The sequence below is a fragment of the Panthera leo genome, chromosome B3, assembly GCF_018350215.1.
Source record: "Panthera leo isolate Ple1 chromosome B3, P.leo_Ple1_pat1.1, whole genome shotgun sequence".
In the NCBI taxonomy this organism is placed as follows: domain Eukaryota; kingdom Metazoa; phylum Chordata; class Mammalia; order Carnivora; family Felidae; genus Panthera; species Panthera leo.
Window position 1 is genome coordinate 27796932 of NC_056684.1, and position 16456 is coordinate 27813387.

At 39.0% G+C, this 16456-nt stretch overlaps 1 protein-coding gene across 7 annotated transcripts in view; it reads right to left on the minus strand.

Annotated features, from left to right (window-relative positions):
• The window catches only part of HERC2 (HECT and RLD domain containing E3 ubiquitin protein ligase 2), a 268128-nt gene that overhangs the window by 196967 nt on the left and 54705 nt on the right, over positions 1-16456 (minus strand). For 6 of the 7 annotated variants that reach the window (XM_042941272.1, XM_042941277.1, XM_042941274.1 and 3 more), the window contains 5 exons: positions 8949-9168; positions 5033-5133; positions 4363-4519; positions 2417-2527; positions 1478-1649 (listed from right to left, as the gene is read on the minus strand). In XM_042941272.1, the coding sequence (XP_042797206.1) occupies positions 1478-1649; positions 2417-2527; positions 4363-4519; positions 5033-5133; positions 8949-9168 (761 nt within the window). Of the gene's footprint in view, positions 1-1477; positions 1650-2416; positions 2528-4362; positions 4520-5032; positions 5188-8948; positions 9169-16456 lie in introns of those variants that run through there. The other variant, XM_042941279.1, reaches the window with a different exon arrangement.

The window sequence follows — 16456 nt, forward strand, 5'->3', positions numbered from 1 at the left end:
TTCTTTTTTAAAAATTGCTTATTTATTTATTTTGAGAAAAAAGAGAGCATGAGAGGGGAAGAAGGGCAGAGGGAGAGGGTGAGGGGGTGAAAGTGGGAGGGAGGGAGAGAGGGGGAGGGAGGGAGGGAGGGAGGGAGGGAGAGAGAGAGAGAGAGAGAGAGAGAGAGAGAGAGAGAGAGAATCCCAAGCAGGCCTCAGCTGTCAGCGCAGAGCCCGAAACAGGGCTCAATCCCATGAACTGTGAGATCATGACCTGAGCCAAAATCAAGAGTCAGGACACTTAACCAACTGAGTCACTCAAGCACCCCAAATCTAATTCTTCTAAAGGCAGAAAGCCTTATTACAATTAAAGACTGCCAAGTGATAGAAAATTAACTTTATAATGGAATGGCTGTCTTCCCCCCCAAAAAAAGACCTACAAGATCAAACTTGTACTTCTAAAAAGAAGCAGTCCCAGGGGTTCAGACCCAGGACCCAGACAGGCCCTCCTCTGCTACCAGCCTTGTTTTCCTAGGACAAACACAGTGATGACTTAGGTGACACACGCCATGCAGTGCTCTGCACAAAGAAAGGGCCAAAAAGTAAGCCACTATCTTCAATGCTCTTTTTATAATATGTATTTAAAAGTGGGTATGTCAGACTTAGCTCTGTGCTGCAGTACAGCTGGTGCTCGTTGAACTGTTTTCTCCATAAACAGTATATGGAGGAACATGGAAGAGAAGGACTACCAGACTTCTCAAGGCAGGTCAAAACAAATAAACATTAACCACTAGGCAACTACACGACCTCACGGTGGAGCACATCCTCAGAACCGAACACACACTCCATCCCACACCAGCTCAGCTTCAACAACTTGTGCCGCCTCCCCATGTTATTACTGCAAGTGCCCATAAGGACCTGCTTGACTCTCTCACTTTGTTCTTGAAATATTGTCAGAATTTTTACCCATTTTCATGCCTCTACTAACTAATTCTTTCATGGAAGTGAGCATGCCTTCTTTCTATCTTCCACAGCATCTTAAACTCACCCTCCATCACAGCCAAAGCACAACATGACTGGTTACTGGGAACACACAGGTAATAATAAACCCACAAACACAAAGGGCTAAATGGCTCTAATCCAGCAGAAAGAAAACTACATGGTCAAAAAGCAGTAGAGGAATCTCTCTAAAAGTACAAGTTGATATATGTCAAGAAATACATTCTCCCTACTAAGTATACACAATCCAGAACACACACACACACACAGATGCCATATGCTCAAGTGATATTCCACCGCATTGAATGAAACTCACCCCATGATATCCCACACCTGTCCTACATCTGACTCACTATTGTCATCACCAAATACACACTTTCCCCTAGAGACAACTACTGCCACAGACATGCACTCTGGTTTTGTTTATAAAAGTCTAACTCTTTTAGGATAACTGAATTAAGAAAGCTACTTAAAGGCAGAGTTTTTTTACGGTACTTACGTGAGCGTCACCTTCTATATGAGGGGCATCTTTACTGCAGATGATACTCTGGAATCTTTGCAGCAAAGGGAGAAGAGGAGCACTGGTACCCTGGGCAGACCGCTCATTGTCAGTTTCCTGCGTCCCACTGTCCCACAATTGAAGCAACAACAGGATGGCAGATAACATCTGGCTGAAAGAGAAAATATCTTCATTATCTAGTAAAAACATATTAGCTTTTATTGCCATGGACTGTCAAAAATAAAAGCAGACAGCTAAATAAAATAGAAAAAATACTTTAGATTGAAAAGGAAACTAAAATAACGCCATGAAAACAATTCTTGGCAGTAAAATCACTTAAACAATGCCAAGATTTTAGCACAACATATCCACCTTCTGAGGATAAGAAATATAAAACCAGTTAAGAAGTTCAAACAGCGCTTTCTAAAGAGAATTTCTAGGACCTTAAATTAATGGAATAAAAATCATTTGAAGAAAATTAAAAAGAAAAAAAAAGGAACAGGTCTTAGACTACAAAAGTTGAACATAAAACATGAAGTGAAGAGGAGCGCCTGGGTGGCTCAGTCAGTTAAGGTGCCAACTCTTGATTTTTGGCTCAGGTCACGATCTCACAATTTGTGGGTTTGAGCACTACATCGGGCTCTGGACTAACGGTGCAGAGCTTGCTTGAAATTCTCTCTCCCCCTCTCTCTCTCTCCTTCCCCTGCTTGCTCTCTAAAAAAAAAATAAACAAACTTTAAAAAAAAAAAAAGGGAAGTGAAGAAAACCTAAGTGTACCCAGGCTTGAAAGAAGAGAAAGTCCTGGGATACGGTTCTTTGATTATAGAACACCACACATTTTTATAAACACAAATGATTCAATGAAATGCCATAAAGTGAAACAGATGTTCAGATACAGAGGTGTTCCATGAAATGCTCCCAGCCTGCAGCACCCCTTACCTCAGTGTGCCTCTCTGCACAGCCAGCTCTAACAGAATGGCCAGGGCCAGGTGCTGGTCCTGCAGGGGGATGCTTCCTGGCCCTTTGGTACCAGGCGTTCCATGAACATCTCTGAAATGACAGCAGTAGATGCAAGAACAAAGTAACATGAGAACTTAAAGACAGCATGTATATTTTTAATATTTAGAATCAAGTTTCCGAGACTTACTACTCAAATTTAATCAGATTTTAAAGTATACAATTAACGAGGTGCCTGAGTTAAGCATCTGACTTCAGCTCAGGTCATGATCTCCTGGCTTGTGAGTTCAAGCCCCGCATCAGGCTCTGTGCTGACAGCTCAGAGCCTGGAGCCTGCTTCAGATTCTGTCTCTGTCTCCCTCTGCCCTCCCCCACTCGTGCAGTCTCTCTCTCTCTCTCTTAAATATAAATAGACATTAAAAAAATTTTAATAAAAAATAAAGTATACAATTAACTTAAAAAGATATGTTTTTATTAAAATACTTCAGATACAAAAGATGACTACATTAGAAAACACATATTCCAGTTTCCACAGCATAAAATTATTTATATCATTATTCAAATCATGAGTAGAAACATGTTTAGATATGTTTCCACTTTCAGTGAAATCTAAGGCTATTGGAGTATCAACATCCCTCTATGAAAATGGAGAAAAATCAACTTCTAAAAGCACCTGAGACTCTAGACAAAATGTCTATGCTTATTTTTATCTTTTATCAAATAAATATTTTAACTTTTCCCAATAAATGACAATTCTTCTGAACCCAAGATGGAGAATGGAGGGCCTTCTGACATCAACATTATAGCTGAATATTTGAAATTACAGTTGAACCCTGAACAACACGAGTTTGAACTGCACAAATTCACTTATATGCAGATTTTTTTTCAATACAGATATTGGAAAATCTTTTGGAGATTTGCAACAATTTGAAAAAACTCACAGATGAACCATGTAGCTTAGAAATACCAAAAAAAATAAGAAAAGGGTATTATTATAAAAATACAGTAAATAATACATACAACATAAAATATGCATTGATCCACTGTTCATGTTATCGGTCAGGCTTCTAGTCAACATATGCTATTAGTTTAGTTTGGGGAAGTAAAATGTTATATGTGGATTTTTAACTGCGTGAAGGGCTGGCACCTCTACCCCCTACATTGTTCAAGGATCAACTGTAATTCAAAGCCTATTTTCAGGGCCCCCAGCCCAAAACCTTGTCACAATGCCTACATCAGCTCTCTAGGGAGCCAAACTCACAATGTGTTAGCACAGAGACCACAGGTGTCCTTGCACATTGGAAGGGGCAGAGCAGTGACCTCTTTTGACAAAGCAAATGAGAAAAGACTCACTTCTCCTCTAATTATGTCTTTGGCGTTGAATTATGTATTAAGTATATATACTTTTTCTTTTTAAAAACCTAAAAATTTAAAGTTAACAAAAATATGTAACACCCAAGACCAGAGTTCAGGGTTTTCCTTATAGAAAAATGATTCACATTCAAAAATTTTTTACACTAAAAAGAATAGATTGAGGTTTAAACATTTTGATCTTGAGTAGCTGTTTAGTACCATGTTGTCTATTAAGACAACACCCATCACTCAGAATGGTAGCATCCATATTCTCACTGAAAGGCACACAATAGATGCTCACTTAATGAATGACTGATACCCAAATCATAAATATCTGAAAAAAAATACATTACAAAAATATTTTTCATTTTTCCATCTGATTCAATATGATAGCTTCCAGGGTCTAATCAGAATATCAAAAGCAAACATTTGAAAAGCTGAAAACCAAGATCCAGAATAACAGAGCTGAGGGCAGGCTGGAGACATACACACAAACCTGCTCTAAAGAGAAGGTGAGACAAGACTGAAACATGTTAGAACCATTCAGAGTTAAGATGTGAAAAGAAAGAACTCACCCTGTCACGACGGATCTAAGGAACTTGGCTGCTCTCTCTACCACCTCCAGCCACACAGAGGACACTGTGCTCTCATCAAAGAGCGAGGCCTCAGGCAGGGCTCTCAGGGCATCCAGGGACTCCTGCAATAGCTCGCTGCATAGATCCGCATCTTCACCTGAGCACACATGCATCAGAGGAGGCCATCCACTCCTCAGGCAGCACTGACAAGTAAAGCCCTCCCCACTCTCCCAGATGGTCCTCCAACCCCTCTGTGTGAGAAGATACCACTGTCACATTTTCAATCCCTCACTTTCCTCTCAATGAGATACTCCAAGAACTCAAGAGATTAAAACTTAATACAGGTGCCCCAAAGTCAGTTCTTTATGTTATGACTCTCTCATGAGCAATTCTAACTTCTTGTTCTCCTAGAAAATAAATCAGCACTGATGTACTAACAGTGGTTTACCTGCGATATAAACACATACACACTTTTTCTTATTTTTTGTTTTTTTTTAAAGAACAGACCTGAAAAGTCAAATAGACTGAAGCCTCTCATTCTACAAACAAGAAAAATGAGGCACACAGACTATATGGGATCAGCCCAAGGGCATGTGGTGGCAGAACTGAGAAGAGAACCCAAGTCCCCCGATGTGGTGAGGAAACCGAACGACACTCTGGGCCCACATACCTGATCGCCACGCCCTGCGTAAAAAGGCAAAGGCAAAGGAGAGAGCTGCTCGGGATCCGACTCTCGCAAGTCCTTCAACTCCTTTGCCTGTGGGTCGGGAACTGCGGACAACACACATGGGAGTTGTGATAACTGGTCAGAGGACTGTGCAAATACTAAAATAAAATAAATAATATGGAAGGATTTGTACCAAAATGTGATCACTGAATTTCTTTAGACAGCAGGATCACAAGTGACTTTTAGTTTCATATTTAAAAACTTTTACCAAATGTCCTTTGTAAAGGAAGTTCCCTCTTTAAGGAAAAAAAAAAAAGGGATTTACAGAGAATTTTAAATGACTTGCAAAATAATCTCAGAGAGCTGATATTATTAGTCAGGGAGATACACATGGTAAACAGAAAATAAACATATAAATACATAAATGGAGAGATTAAAGCTCATGTAGCAAAGAAAAGGCAGGTGAGGGCGTTGAGAGAACAATACGACAAATTCCCGGGACTGCACCCAGGGCTATGGAATCTGTATTTGCTTTGGCCCCTTTTAGGTCTATGTGCTGACCAGTAGAGACTCCATGTACCTGTCCTATTCTCTTTCACCCTCATCTTGCTGAGTTTATCCTCTCCTGAATTTAGTGCTTATCACTCTCACATGTCTTTTTAAGCTTTTTACTACTTCTGTATGTAAATTTAACAAGATATGCATATTTTTTAAAGTTATACAAATAGTATACCATGACATTCTAAAAAAAAAAAAAAACTAGAATACAAAAAAAGTGTACAGTATAAACTCAATCATGCAACTTTATACGGCTGAATATTTCTACTATGTATTATACTTTTCAAACTTACTATAATTTTCTTTCACAATCGGGGGAAATGCGTTGAAAAATAGGTAATGATATGGAATGACCTTCCCAAGATACAATGTCAAGTAAAATTAGCAGTGAAGAACGTGAGGATCCCAGAGAGGCAGCTAGTATGCACATTCTGTGAATCCTGAGCTCTATGAGGGAAGCTCATGAGGAGACACAAGAAACTGTAATTAGTGGCTGCCTCTAATGAGGGGACTGGGTGCCTAGGAGACAGGATTAAGGAGATTTAAACTTTATTTCTGAATGAGAAATATAAATATTACAAGATACATATGTATAATAATACATGTGGTCTTTAAAACGGGAAGTACACATGCTAAGTCTATTCTCCCTCTGGGAGAAAATTGCTCCAGGAAAAGCATGAAACAGGGGCTCCCCTCAGGTAATCATAATGGCCCCTGAGAAAGTGCCCAACAGTCCTCAATCTGCACAGTTTAAGAACTGCTAAATCTTCAATAAGTCACTCTCTATTTTACAGATACTCAAGGAAAAAAAAAGCAAATAGCTTAGACCCACTCCCATCCACACCAGTCAACAATCCAACCCATTGCTAATTCCACAAAAAAAGGTGAAATCTACCACTATTCAGTAAATTGAGAAATGAAGAAATCTACAAAAATTTAGAAGATATCATGACACATCTAACAGACTGGCTAAAACAAAGCAGCAACAAATTCAAACGCTGACAAGGCTATGGAGAAACTACATCATTCATACATAGTTGATGAGACTATACAATTACACAGCTATTTTGGAAAGAGTGCAGCAATGACCTACAAACCTAAACATAAGACCCAACAATTGAACTCCAGGGCATTTATTCCAGAAAAATGAAACTGAGGTTCACACAAAAACCTGTCCACAAATATTCACAGCAGCTTTAATTCATAAAACTCAAAAACTGTAAATAACTGATGTCCTTCACTGGATGGTTAAACCAAATGAGGCACATCCATGTCACAGAATTTTACTATGCAATGATGATACATACAATTACTTGAAAGAATCTCAAGGAGGTAACCCTGATTGAAAAAAGCCAAGGTTACATAATAGACATGAAGAACACATTAGTGGCTGAAAGAGGATAAGGCAAAGAGGAGGGAAAAGGAGGTGAGTGTGGCTATAAAAAGGCTCCTTGTCCTGTAACTGTGGCAATAGTGAGAGAAATCCAAACCTGTGATAAAATTGTATGGAAACACAATGGACACATGCATGCACTGAGAACATGTAAAAAACTGAGTTGAAAACATGTAAAATTGAGGAAATATGAGTAAGATAAGTAAACTGTATCAAAGTCAATATCCTCATTGTGATAGTATACCACAGTTTTGCAAGTGGCTACCACTGGGGGGAAGTAGATGAAGGGTATAAGGAATCTGTACTATTTCTTACAACTCCATGTGAACCCATAATTATCTCAAAATATGAATTTTTTTTAATTTTAGGAATTTGCTTGATTCAGTGAAAGACAGATTTCAATTAACTCACCAACTCTTATGTCACCACAAAGAAAAAAGCACAAAGAAAAATCAGTTGGGGTCTAAGACACTTCTGCATCTTAGAGAATTCATTTTCATTCAACAAACACACAGGAACACTTAAAAGGCTTAGAATCTATCATCCCCATTGCAGAACCCCTCCCTGATCAATGATCACTACAAAGACCACTCACTCTCCAGCCAAGAAAGAAAGAACTGTGCTGCTGGTTATCACCACATGGGCAGGAATCCTCCTCTGTCACTTGGTTTAATTTATCTTAAAACTACTATCAAATATAGGACATGTAATGTGGTTTCAACTAGATTTAAAAGGAAAAATACATGAAACATGATACATTTAGCAATTCTTGTCTCCCGGTAGCAAAATAAGGTTTCCCCCCTGCTTCTTTCTGCCCCTGTACATTCCATGTGCTCTCTAGGGAATAAAAATCAGTATTACAATCAAATAAAACAAATTCTTTTTACTACATAAAATATGAGTTAAATCTGGAAATCTTTTAGTCGAGGCTTCTGAGAACAAAACTGGTAGAAAGCTACATTTTGGGAAAAGAAAACTTTACACAAGCCTTAAGCATTCTAGTTACGTCTGAGAACAATCTGCTGATGTACACCAGTATATTAAAAATCATATATCTGAAAGCATCTCTTACAATAAAAGAATAAGATGGGGCACCTGGGTTGTTCAGTCAGTTAAGCAACCGACTTTGGCTCAGGTCATCATCTCGTGTTTCACAAGATGGAGCCCTGCGTCGGGCTCTGTGGTGACAGCTCAGAGCCTGGAGCCTGCTTCGGATTCTGGGTCTCCCCCTCTCTCTGCCCCTCCCTGCTTGTGCTCACTCTCTCTCTCTCCCTCTCTCAAAAATAAATAAACATTAAAAAAAATTTTGAAGAGTAAAAGAGTAAGAAAATCACATTAGGAAGAAAAAACTGAAGCATCTAAACTAGCTAGCCACTAAATATTATGATCTGAGTATTCCCTATCCAAAAGCAAAATAAAACAAAACAAAAACAATATAATGTTCAGGACCCATTTTCAAAAATCTAGATATGCTTATCTACACCTTCACTGGCTTCCACAGTTACTGACAGAAAAGCATTTTAAAATAATGGCACAGGGGCTCCTGGGTGGCTCAGCTGGTTAAATGCCCAACTTTGGTTCAGGTCATGATCTCACAGTTCACAAGTTCAAGCCACTCATTGGCCTCTGTGCTGACAGCCCAGAGCCTGGAGCCTGCTTCAAATTCTGAGTCTCCCTCTCTCTCTGCTCCTCCCCCGCTCATGCTCTGTCTCTCTCTCTCTCAAAACAAACAAACATTAAAAAAAATTTTTTAAATAAATAAATTAAATAATGGCACAGATTAAGAAGCATAGTCTGTTACTCTCAGCAAATTAGCAAAGCCATTCTCCAGATTATATGAAACATACAAAAAGGGAAAGCAAGAATGGAAGGGACTATAATGAAAGTTGTACTTAAACTTTCCTCAACCAAACAGCCTGCATTTTATATTTAGTTGGTATCAGGATTCCTTCTTCATTATATTATTACCTTTTTTTGTCCACAGGAGGCAAAGAAATACTGCTGCTTTTCCACTTAACTTTGACATTCTCTTGGAAAACAGTTCTATTCAAGGCAATGAAATATCGTTCCAAGATGACCAGCCTCTGCTTGAGTCTCAGGGCTGAAAGGGTGGTAGTGGCTGACTGGATGGCCAGAGCTTGCTGCTCTTTAACCAACACAGAAAGACATTCCTTCAATTCATTCACATCTAGAAAACAAGAAGAAAATACCCAGCCTCTCAATATCTTGCTCATAGTTTGTTATAAAGATGATAAAGTGAATGGTAACAATAATATGTAACACTTGGACACTTAGTATGTGCCAAAATGGTTTTAAGCACGTTACACCTATTAAGTAACTCTCAGTCACCATCAAGAGGTAGTATTGTACATGTATTTTAAGGAGGAGGAAACTGAGGCACAGAGAATTTGTGCAAGGTGACCCAAAGGATTACAGCACATGAGACAGACCATTCTTAGCCACCACGGTATGCTGCCTCTCTGAAACACTATATAAAAGTTTTTAACATAAAATTATAAAGTCAGTACTTAGCAGCATATTTCCTACAGAGAAAAAAAGCTATCCATTATATTCATGCTATATAACCAAATTCAAAATATACATGTTTCAATAAAATTGCCCAGCATAGGGGCACATGGGTGGCTCAGCCAGTTAACCATCTGACTCTTTTTTTTTTTTAACTTTTATTTATTTTTGAGAGACAGAGAGAGAGCATGAATGGGGGAGGAGCAGAGAGAGAGGGAGACACAGAATCCAAAGCAGGCACCAGGCTCTGAGCTGTCAGCACAGAGCCCCACATGGGGCTTGAACCCACGAACTATGAAATCATGACCTGAGCTGAAGTCGGATGCTTAACCGACTGACCCACCCAGGTGCCCCAGTGTCTAACTCATCATTTCAGCTCCGGTCATGATATCACCATCGTGAGCTTGAGCCCTGCACGAGGCTCTGCACTGGGCATGAAGCCTGCTTAAGATTCTCTCTCTCCCTCTTCTTCTTCCCTCCTCCACTCATGCTCTCACTCTCACAAAGAAAAGAAAAAAAGAAAGGAAAGGAAAGGAAAGGAAAGGAAAGGAAAGGAAAGGAAAGGAAAGGAAAGGAAGGAAGAAAATTGCATAGCATATATGACTCATGAAAAGTAATATATTTATTGGAATATTTCAGGGAAAAATAAAGTAATTACAGTTGACCCTTACAGAACACAGTTTGAAACTAAACGGGTCCACTTATACCCACATTTTTTTCAATAAATATATTGGAAAATTTTATGGAGATTTGCAACACTTTTTTTTTAAAACTTACAGACAAATCACAAATAGGAAAAATCTCAATTAATATTCAAATTTCAACTATGAAAAAATTAATGTTAGGTTTGTCATGAATGCATAAAATGTATGTAGCTACTAGTTTATTTTATCATTTATTACTATAAAATATACACAAATCTATTATAAAGTTAAAATTTATCAACACTTACACACAAAAATACAGTCCCTACATGGTGCCATTCACAGTCGAAAGAAACATAAACAAATCTAAAGATTCAGTATTAAATCATAACAGCATAAAATTAACAACAGTACAGACTTACTGTAATGTCTACTGTAATAATTTCATAACCACCTCCTGTTGGTACTGCAGTGAGCTCAAGTGTTCCGAATATCCACTTCAAATGCCAAAAAGATGCTAATCATCTCCACATGAGCAGTTCATCTCTCTACTAAATTGCATACTGCAGTAAAAAGTGATCTCTGGTAGTTCTCTTGCTACTTTCATTGTGTTTAGTGCAATACCGTAAACCTTGAATAACAACATGGGACCCATAAATAGTGCCACTTATGATGCTGGAAGTGCTCCCAAGAAGCAGAGAAAAGTCATGACATTACTAGAAAATGTTGAACTGTTTGATATGGACCATAGGTTGAGGTCTGCAGCTGTGGTTGCCTGCCATTTCAAGATAAATGAATCAAGTATAAAAACCAATGTGAAAAAAAGAAAATTCATGAAGCTGACACACCAGCTACACTACTAGCAAACACAAAAACACTGCACTTTATGCGAAATACCTTTTATCTAGTACTAAAAAGGCAGCTTTTATATGGGTGCAGGATTGCTATAGAAAGTCATACCTATAGAGGCATTAATGTGATTTGAGAAAAAGCGAAGTCATTATATGACAACTTAAAGCAAAAAGAAGGCAAAGATCAACATCTGGAGAATTTAATGCCAGTAAATGACAGTTTGGTAATTTTAGAAAGAAGCTTAGCTTAAAAAATGTCAAGATAACAGGAGAAGCAGCTTCTGCTAACCAAGAGGAAGCATACAAGTTCCCAGATGCCATTCGGAGTGTCACTGAAGAGAAAGAAAATCTGCCTGAACACGTTTTTAATGCAGATGCAAGTGTTCTATTCTGGAAAAAAAGAAAATACCACAAACAGCATTTATTACTAAGGAAGACAACTGAGCACCAGAATTTAAGGCAGGCAGGGATAGACAAATACAGTCAGGTTTATGATCAGGACTGCCCTTATCTATAAAGCTGCTAATCCCCAAGTCTTGAAACGCAAATATAAACACCAGCTGCCAGTCTTCTGGTTGTCCAAAGAAGGGCTGGACAAGAACCCTTTTTCTGGATGGGTTCCATCAATGCTTTGTCCCTGATGCAAGGAAGTACCTTATCAAACAGGGACTGCCCTTTAAAATTCTTTTTTTTTATACATGAAATTTATTGTCAACCTGCTTTCCATACAACACCCAGTGCTCATCCCAACAGGTCCCTCCTCAATGCCCATACCACTTTCCCCTCCCTCCCACCCCCCATCAACCCTCAGTTTATTCTCAGTTTTTAAGAGTCTCTTATGGTTTGCTTCCCTCCCTTTATTTTTTTCCTTTCCCTCCCCCATGGTCTTCTGTTAAGTTTCTCAGGATCCACATAAGAGTGAAAACATACGGTATCTGTCTTTCTGTATGACTTATTTCACTTAGCATAACACTCTCCAGTTCCATCCATGTTGCTACAAAAGGCCAGATTTCAGTCTTTCTCATTGCCAAGTGGTATTCCATTGTGTATATAAACCACAATTTCTTTATCCATTCATCAGTTGATGGACATTTAGGCTCTTTCCATAATTTGGCTATTATTCAAAGTGCTGCTATAAACATTGGGATACAAGTGCCCCTATGCATCAGACTCTTGTATCCCGTGGGTAAATACCTAGCAGTGCTGTTTCCGGGTCATAGGGTAGATCTATTTTAATTTTCTGAGGAACCTCCACACTGTTTTCCAGAGCGGCTGCACCAGTTTGCATTCCCACCAACAGTGCAAGAGGGTTCCCGTTTCTCCACATCCTCGCCAGCATCTATAGTCTCCTGATTTGTTCCTTTTAGCTACTCTGACTGGCGTGAGGGGGTATCTGAGTGTGGTTTTGATTTGCATTTCCTTGATGAGGAGTGACATTGAGCATCTTTTCGTGTGCCTGTTGGCCATCTGGATGTCTTCTTCAGAAAAGTGTCTCTTCATGTTTCCAGCCCATTTCTTCACTGGAGTATTTGTTTTTCGGGTGTGGAGTTTAGTGAGTTCTTTATAGATTTTGGATACTAGCCCTTTGTCCAACATGGCCTTTGCAAATATCTTTTCCCATTCCGTCAGTTGCCTTTTAGTTTTGTTGATTGTTTCCTTTGCAGTGCAGAAGCTTTTTATCTTCATGAGGTCCCAATAGTTCATATTTGCTTTTAATTCCCTTGCCTTTGGAGATGTGTCAAGTAAGAAATTGCTGTGGCTGAGGTCAGAGAGGTATTTTCCTGCTTTCTCCTCTAGGGTTTTGATGGTTTCCTGTCTCACATTCAGGTCCTTTATACATTTTGAGTTTATTTTTGAGAATGGCATAAGAAAGTGGTCTAGTTTCATTCTTCTGCATGTTGCTGTCCAGTTCTCCCAGCACCATTTGTTAAACAGACTGTCTTTTTTTGATTGGATGTTCTTCCCTGCTTTGTCAAAGATTAGTTGGCCATACGTTTGTGGATCCAATTCTGGAGTCTCTATTCTATTCCATTGGTCTGTGTGTCTGTTTTTGTGCCAATACCATGCTGTCTTGATGACTGCAGCTTTGTAGTAGAGGCTAAAGTCTGGGATTGTGATGCCTCCCGCTTTGGTCGTCTTCTTCTTCAAAATTACTTTGGCTATTCAGGGTCTTTTGTGGTTCCATACAAATTTTAGGATTGCTTGTTCTAGCTTCAAGAAGAATGCTGGTGCAATTTTGATTGGGATTGCATTGAATGTGTAGATAGCTTTGGGTAGGATTGACATTTCAGCAATATTTATTCTACCAATCCATGAGCACGGAATGTTTTTCCATTTCCTTGTATCTTCTTCGATTTCCTTCATAAGGCTTTCTATAGTTTTCAGCACACAGATCTTTTACGTCTTGGGTTAGGTTTATTCCTAGGTATTTTATGATTCTTGGCGCAGTTGTGAATGGGGTCAGTTTCTTTGGCTTTCTGTTGCTTCATTATTAGTGTATAAGAATACAGCTGATTTCTGTACATTAATTTTGCATCCTGTGACTTTGCTGAATTCATGTATCAGTTCTAGCAGACTTTTGGTGGGGTCTGTCGGGTTTTCCATGTATAATATCATGTCATCTGCAAATTGAAAGCTTGACTTCATCTTTGCCAATTTTGATGCCTTTGATTTCCTTTTGCTGTCTGATTGCTGATGCCAGAACTTCCAACACTATGTGAAACAGCAGCGGTGAGAGTGGACATCCCTGTCGTGTTCCTGGTCTCAGGGGGAAAGCTGTCAGTTTTTCCCCATTGAGGATGATATTAGCTGTGGGCTTTTCATAAATGGCTTTTATGATGTTTAAGTATGTTCCTTCTATCCCGACTTTCTCGAGGGTTTTTATTAAGAAAGGATGCTGAATTCGGTCAAATGCTTTTTCTGCATCGATTGACAGGATCATATGGTTCTTTTCTTTTATTAACGTGATGTATCACGTTGATTGATTTGTGAGTGTTGAACCAGCCCTGCAGCCCAGGAATGAATCCCACTTGATCATGGTGTATAATTCTTTTTATATGCTGTTGAATTCGATTTGCTAGTATCTGATTGAGAATTTTTGCGTCCATATTCGTCAGGGATATTGGCCTGTAGTTCTCTTTTTTTTGCTGGGTCTCTGTCTGGTTTGGGAATCAGAGTAATGCTGGCTTCATAGAATGAGTCTGGAAGTTTTTCTTCCCTTTCTATTTTTTTGGAACAGCTTGAGAAGGATAGGTATTAACTCTGCTTTCAATGTATGGTAGAATTCCCCAGGGAAGCCATCTGGTCCTGGACTCTTATTTGTTGGGAGGTTTTTGATAACTGATTCAATTTTTTCGCTGGTTCTGGGTGTGTTCAAGTTTTCTATTTCTTCCTGTTTGAGTTTTGGAAGTGTGTGGGTGCTTAGGAATGTGTCCATTTCCTCCAGGTTGTCCAGTTTGTTGGCATATAATTTTTCATAGTATTCCCTGATAATTGCTTGTATTTCTGAGGGATTGGTTGTACTAATTCCATTTGCATTCATGACTTTATCTATTTGGGTCCTCTCCGTTTTCTTTGTGAGAAGCCTGGCTAGAGGTTTATTAATTTTGTTTATTTTTTCAAAAAAACAACTCGTGGTTTCATTGATCTGCTCTACAGTTTTGTTTAGATTCTATATTGTTTATTTCTGCTCTGATCTTTATTATTTCTCTTCTTCTGCTGGGTTTGGGGTGTCTTTGCTGTTCTGCTTCTATTTCCTTTAGGTGTGCTGTTAGATTTGTATTTGGGATTTTTCTTGTTTCTTGAGATAGGCCTGGATTGCAATGTATCTTCCTCTCAGGACTGCCTATGCTGCATCCCAAAGCATTTGGATTGTTGTATTTTCATTTTCGTTTGTTTCCATATATTTTTAAACTTCTTCTCTAAGTGCCTGGTTGACCCATTCATTCTTTAGTAGGCTGTTCTTTAACCTCCATGCTTTTGGAGGTTTTCCAGACTTTTTCCTGTGGTTGATTTCAACTTTCATAGCACTGTGGTCTGAAAGTGTGCATGGTATGATCTCACTTCTTTTATACTTATGAAGGGCTGTTTTGTGACCCAGTCAGTATGTGATCTATCTTGGAGAATGTTCCATGCGCACTCGAGAAGAAAGTATATTCTGTTGCTTTGGGATGCAGAGTTCTAAATATATCTGTCAAGTCCATCTGATCCAATGTATCATTCAGGGCCCTTGTTTCTTTATTGACCCTGTGTCTACATGATCTCTCCATTCCTGTAAGTGGGGTATTAAAGTCCCCTGCAATGACCACATTCTTATCAATAAGGTTGCTTATGTTTGTGATTAACTGTTTTATATATTTGGGGGCTCCCGTATTCGGCGCATAGACATTTATAATCGTTAGCTCTTCCTGATGGATAGACCCTGTAATTATTATATAATGCCCTTCTTCATCTCTTGTTACAGCCTTTAATTAAAGTCTAGTTTGTCTGATATAAGTATGGCTACTCCAGCTTTCTTTTGACTTCCAGTAGCATGATAGATAGTTCTCCATCCCCTCACTTTCAATCTGAAGGTGTCCTCAGGTCTCAAATAAGTCTCTCTTGTAGACAGCAAATAGATGGGTCTTGTTTCATTATCCATTCTGATACCCTATGTCTTTTGGTTGGAGCATTTAGTCCATTTACATTCAGTGTTGTTATTGAAAGATAGGGGTTTAGAGTCATTGTGATGTGTGTAGGTTTCATGCTTGCAGTGATGTCTCTGGTACTTTGCGGTCCTTGCACATTTCACTCACAGAATCCCCCTTAGGATCTCTTGTAGGGCTGGTTTAGTGGTGATGAATTCCTTCAGTTTTTGTTTGTTTGGGAAAACCTTTATCTCTCCTTCTATTCTGAATGACAGACTTGCTGGATAAAGGATTCCTGGCTGCATATTTTTTCTGTTCATCACATTGAAGACTTCCTGCCATTCCTTTCTGGCCTGCCAAGTTTCAGTAGATAGGTCTGCTACTACCCTTATCTGTCTACCTTTGTCTTAGGGCGTGTTTATCCCTATCTGCTTTCAGAATTCTCTCTTTATCCTTGTATTTTGCCAGTTTCACTATGATATGTCGTGTAGAAGATTGATTCAAGTCACGTCTGAAGGGAGTTCTCTGTGCCTCTTGGACTTCAATGCCTTTTTCCTTCCCCAGATCAGGGAAGTTCTCAGCTACGATTTGTTCAAGTACACCTTCAGCCCCCTTCTCTCTCTCTTCTTCTTCTAGAATTCCTATGATACGGACAGATATTGTTCCATTTGACTGCATCACTTGGTTCTCTAATTCTGCCCTCATACTCCTGGATATTTTTATCTCTTTCTCAGCTTCCTCTTTTTCCATAATTTTATCTTCTAATTCACCTATTCTCTCCTCTGCCTCTTCAATCTGAGCTGTGGTCACCTCCATTTTATTTTGCACCT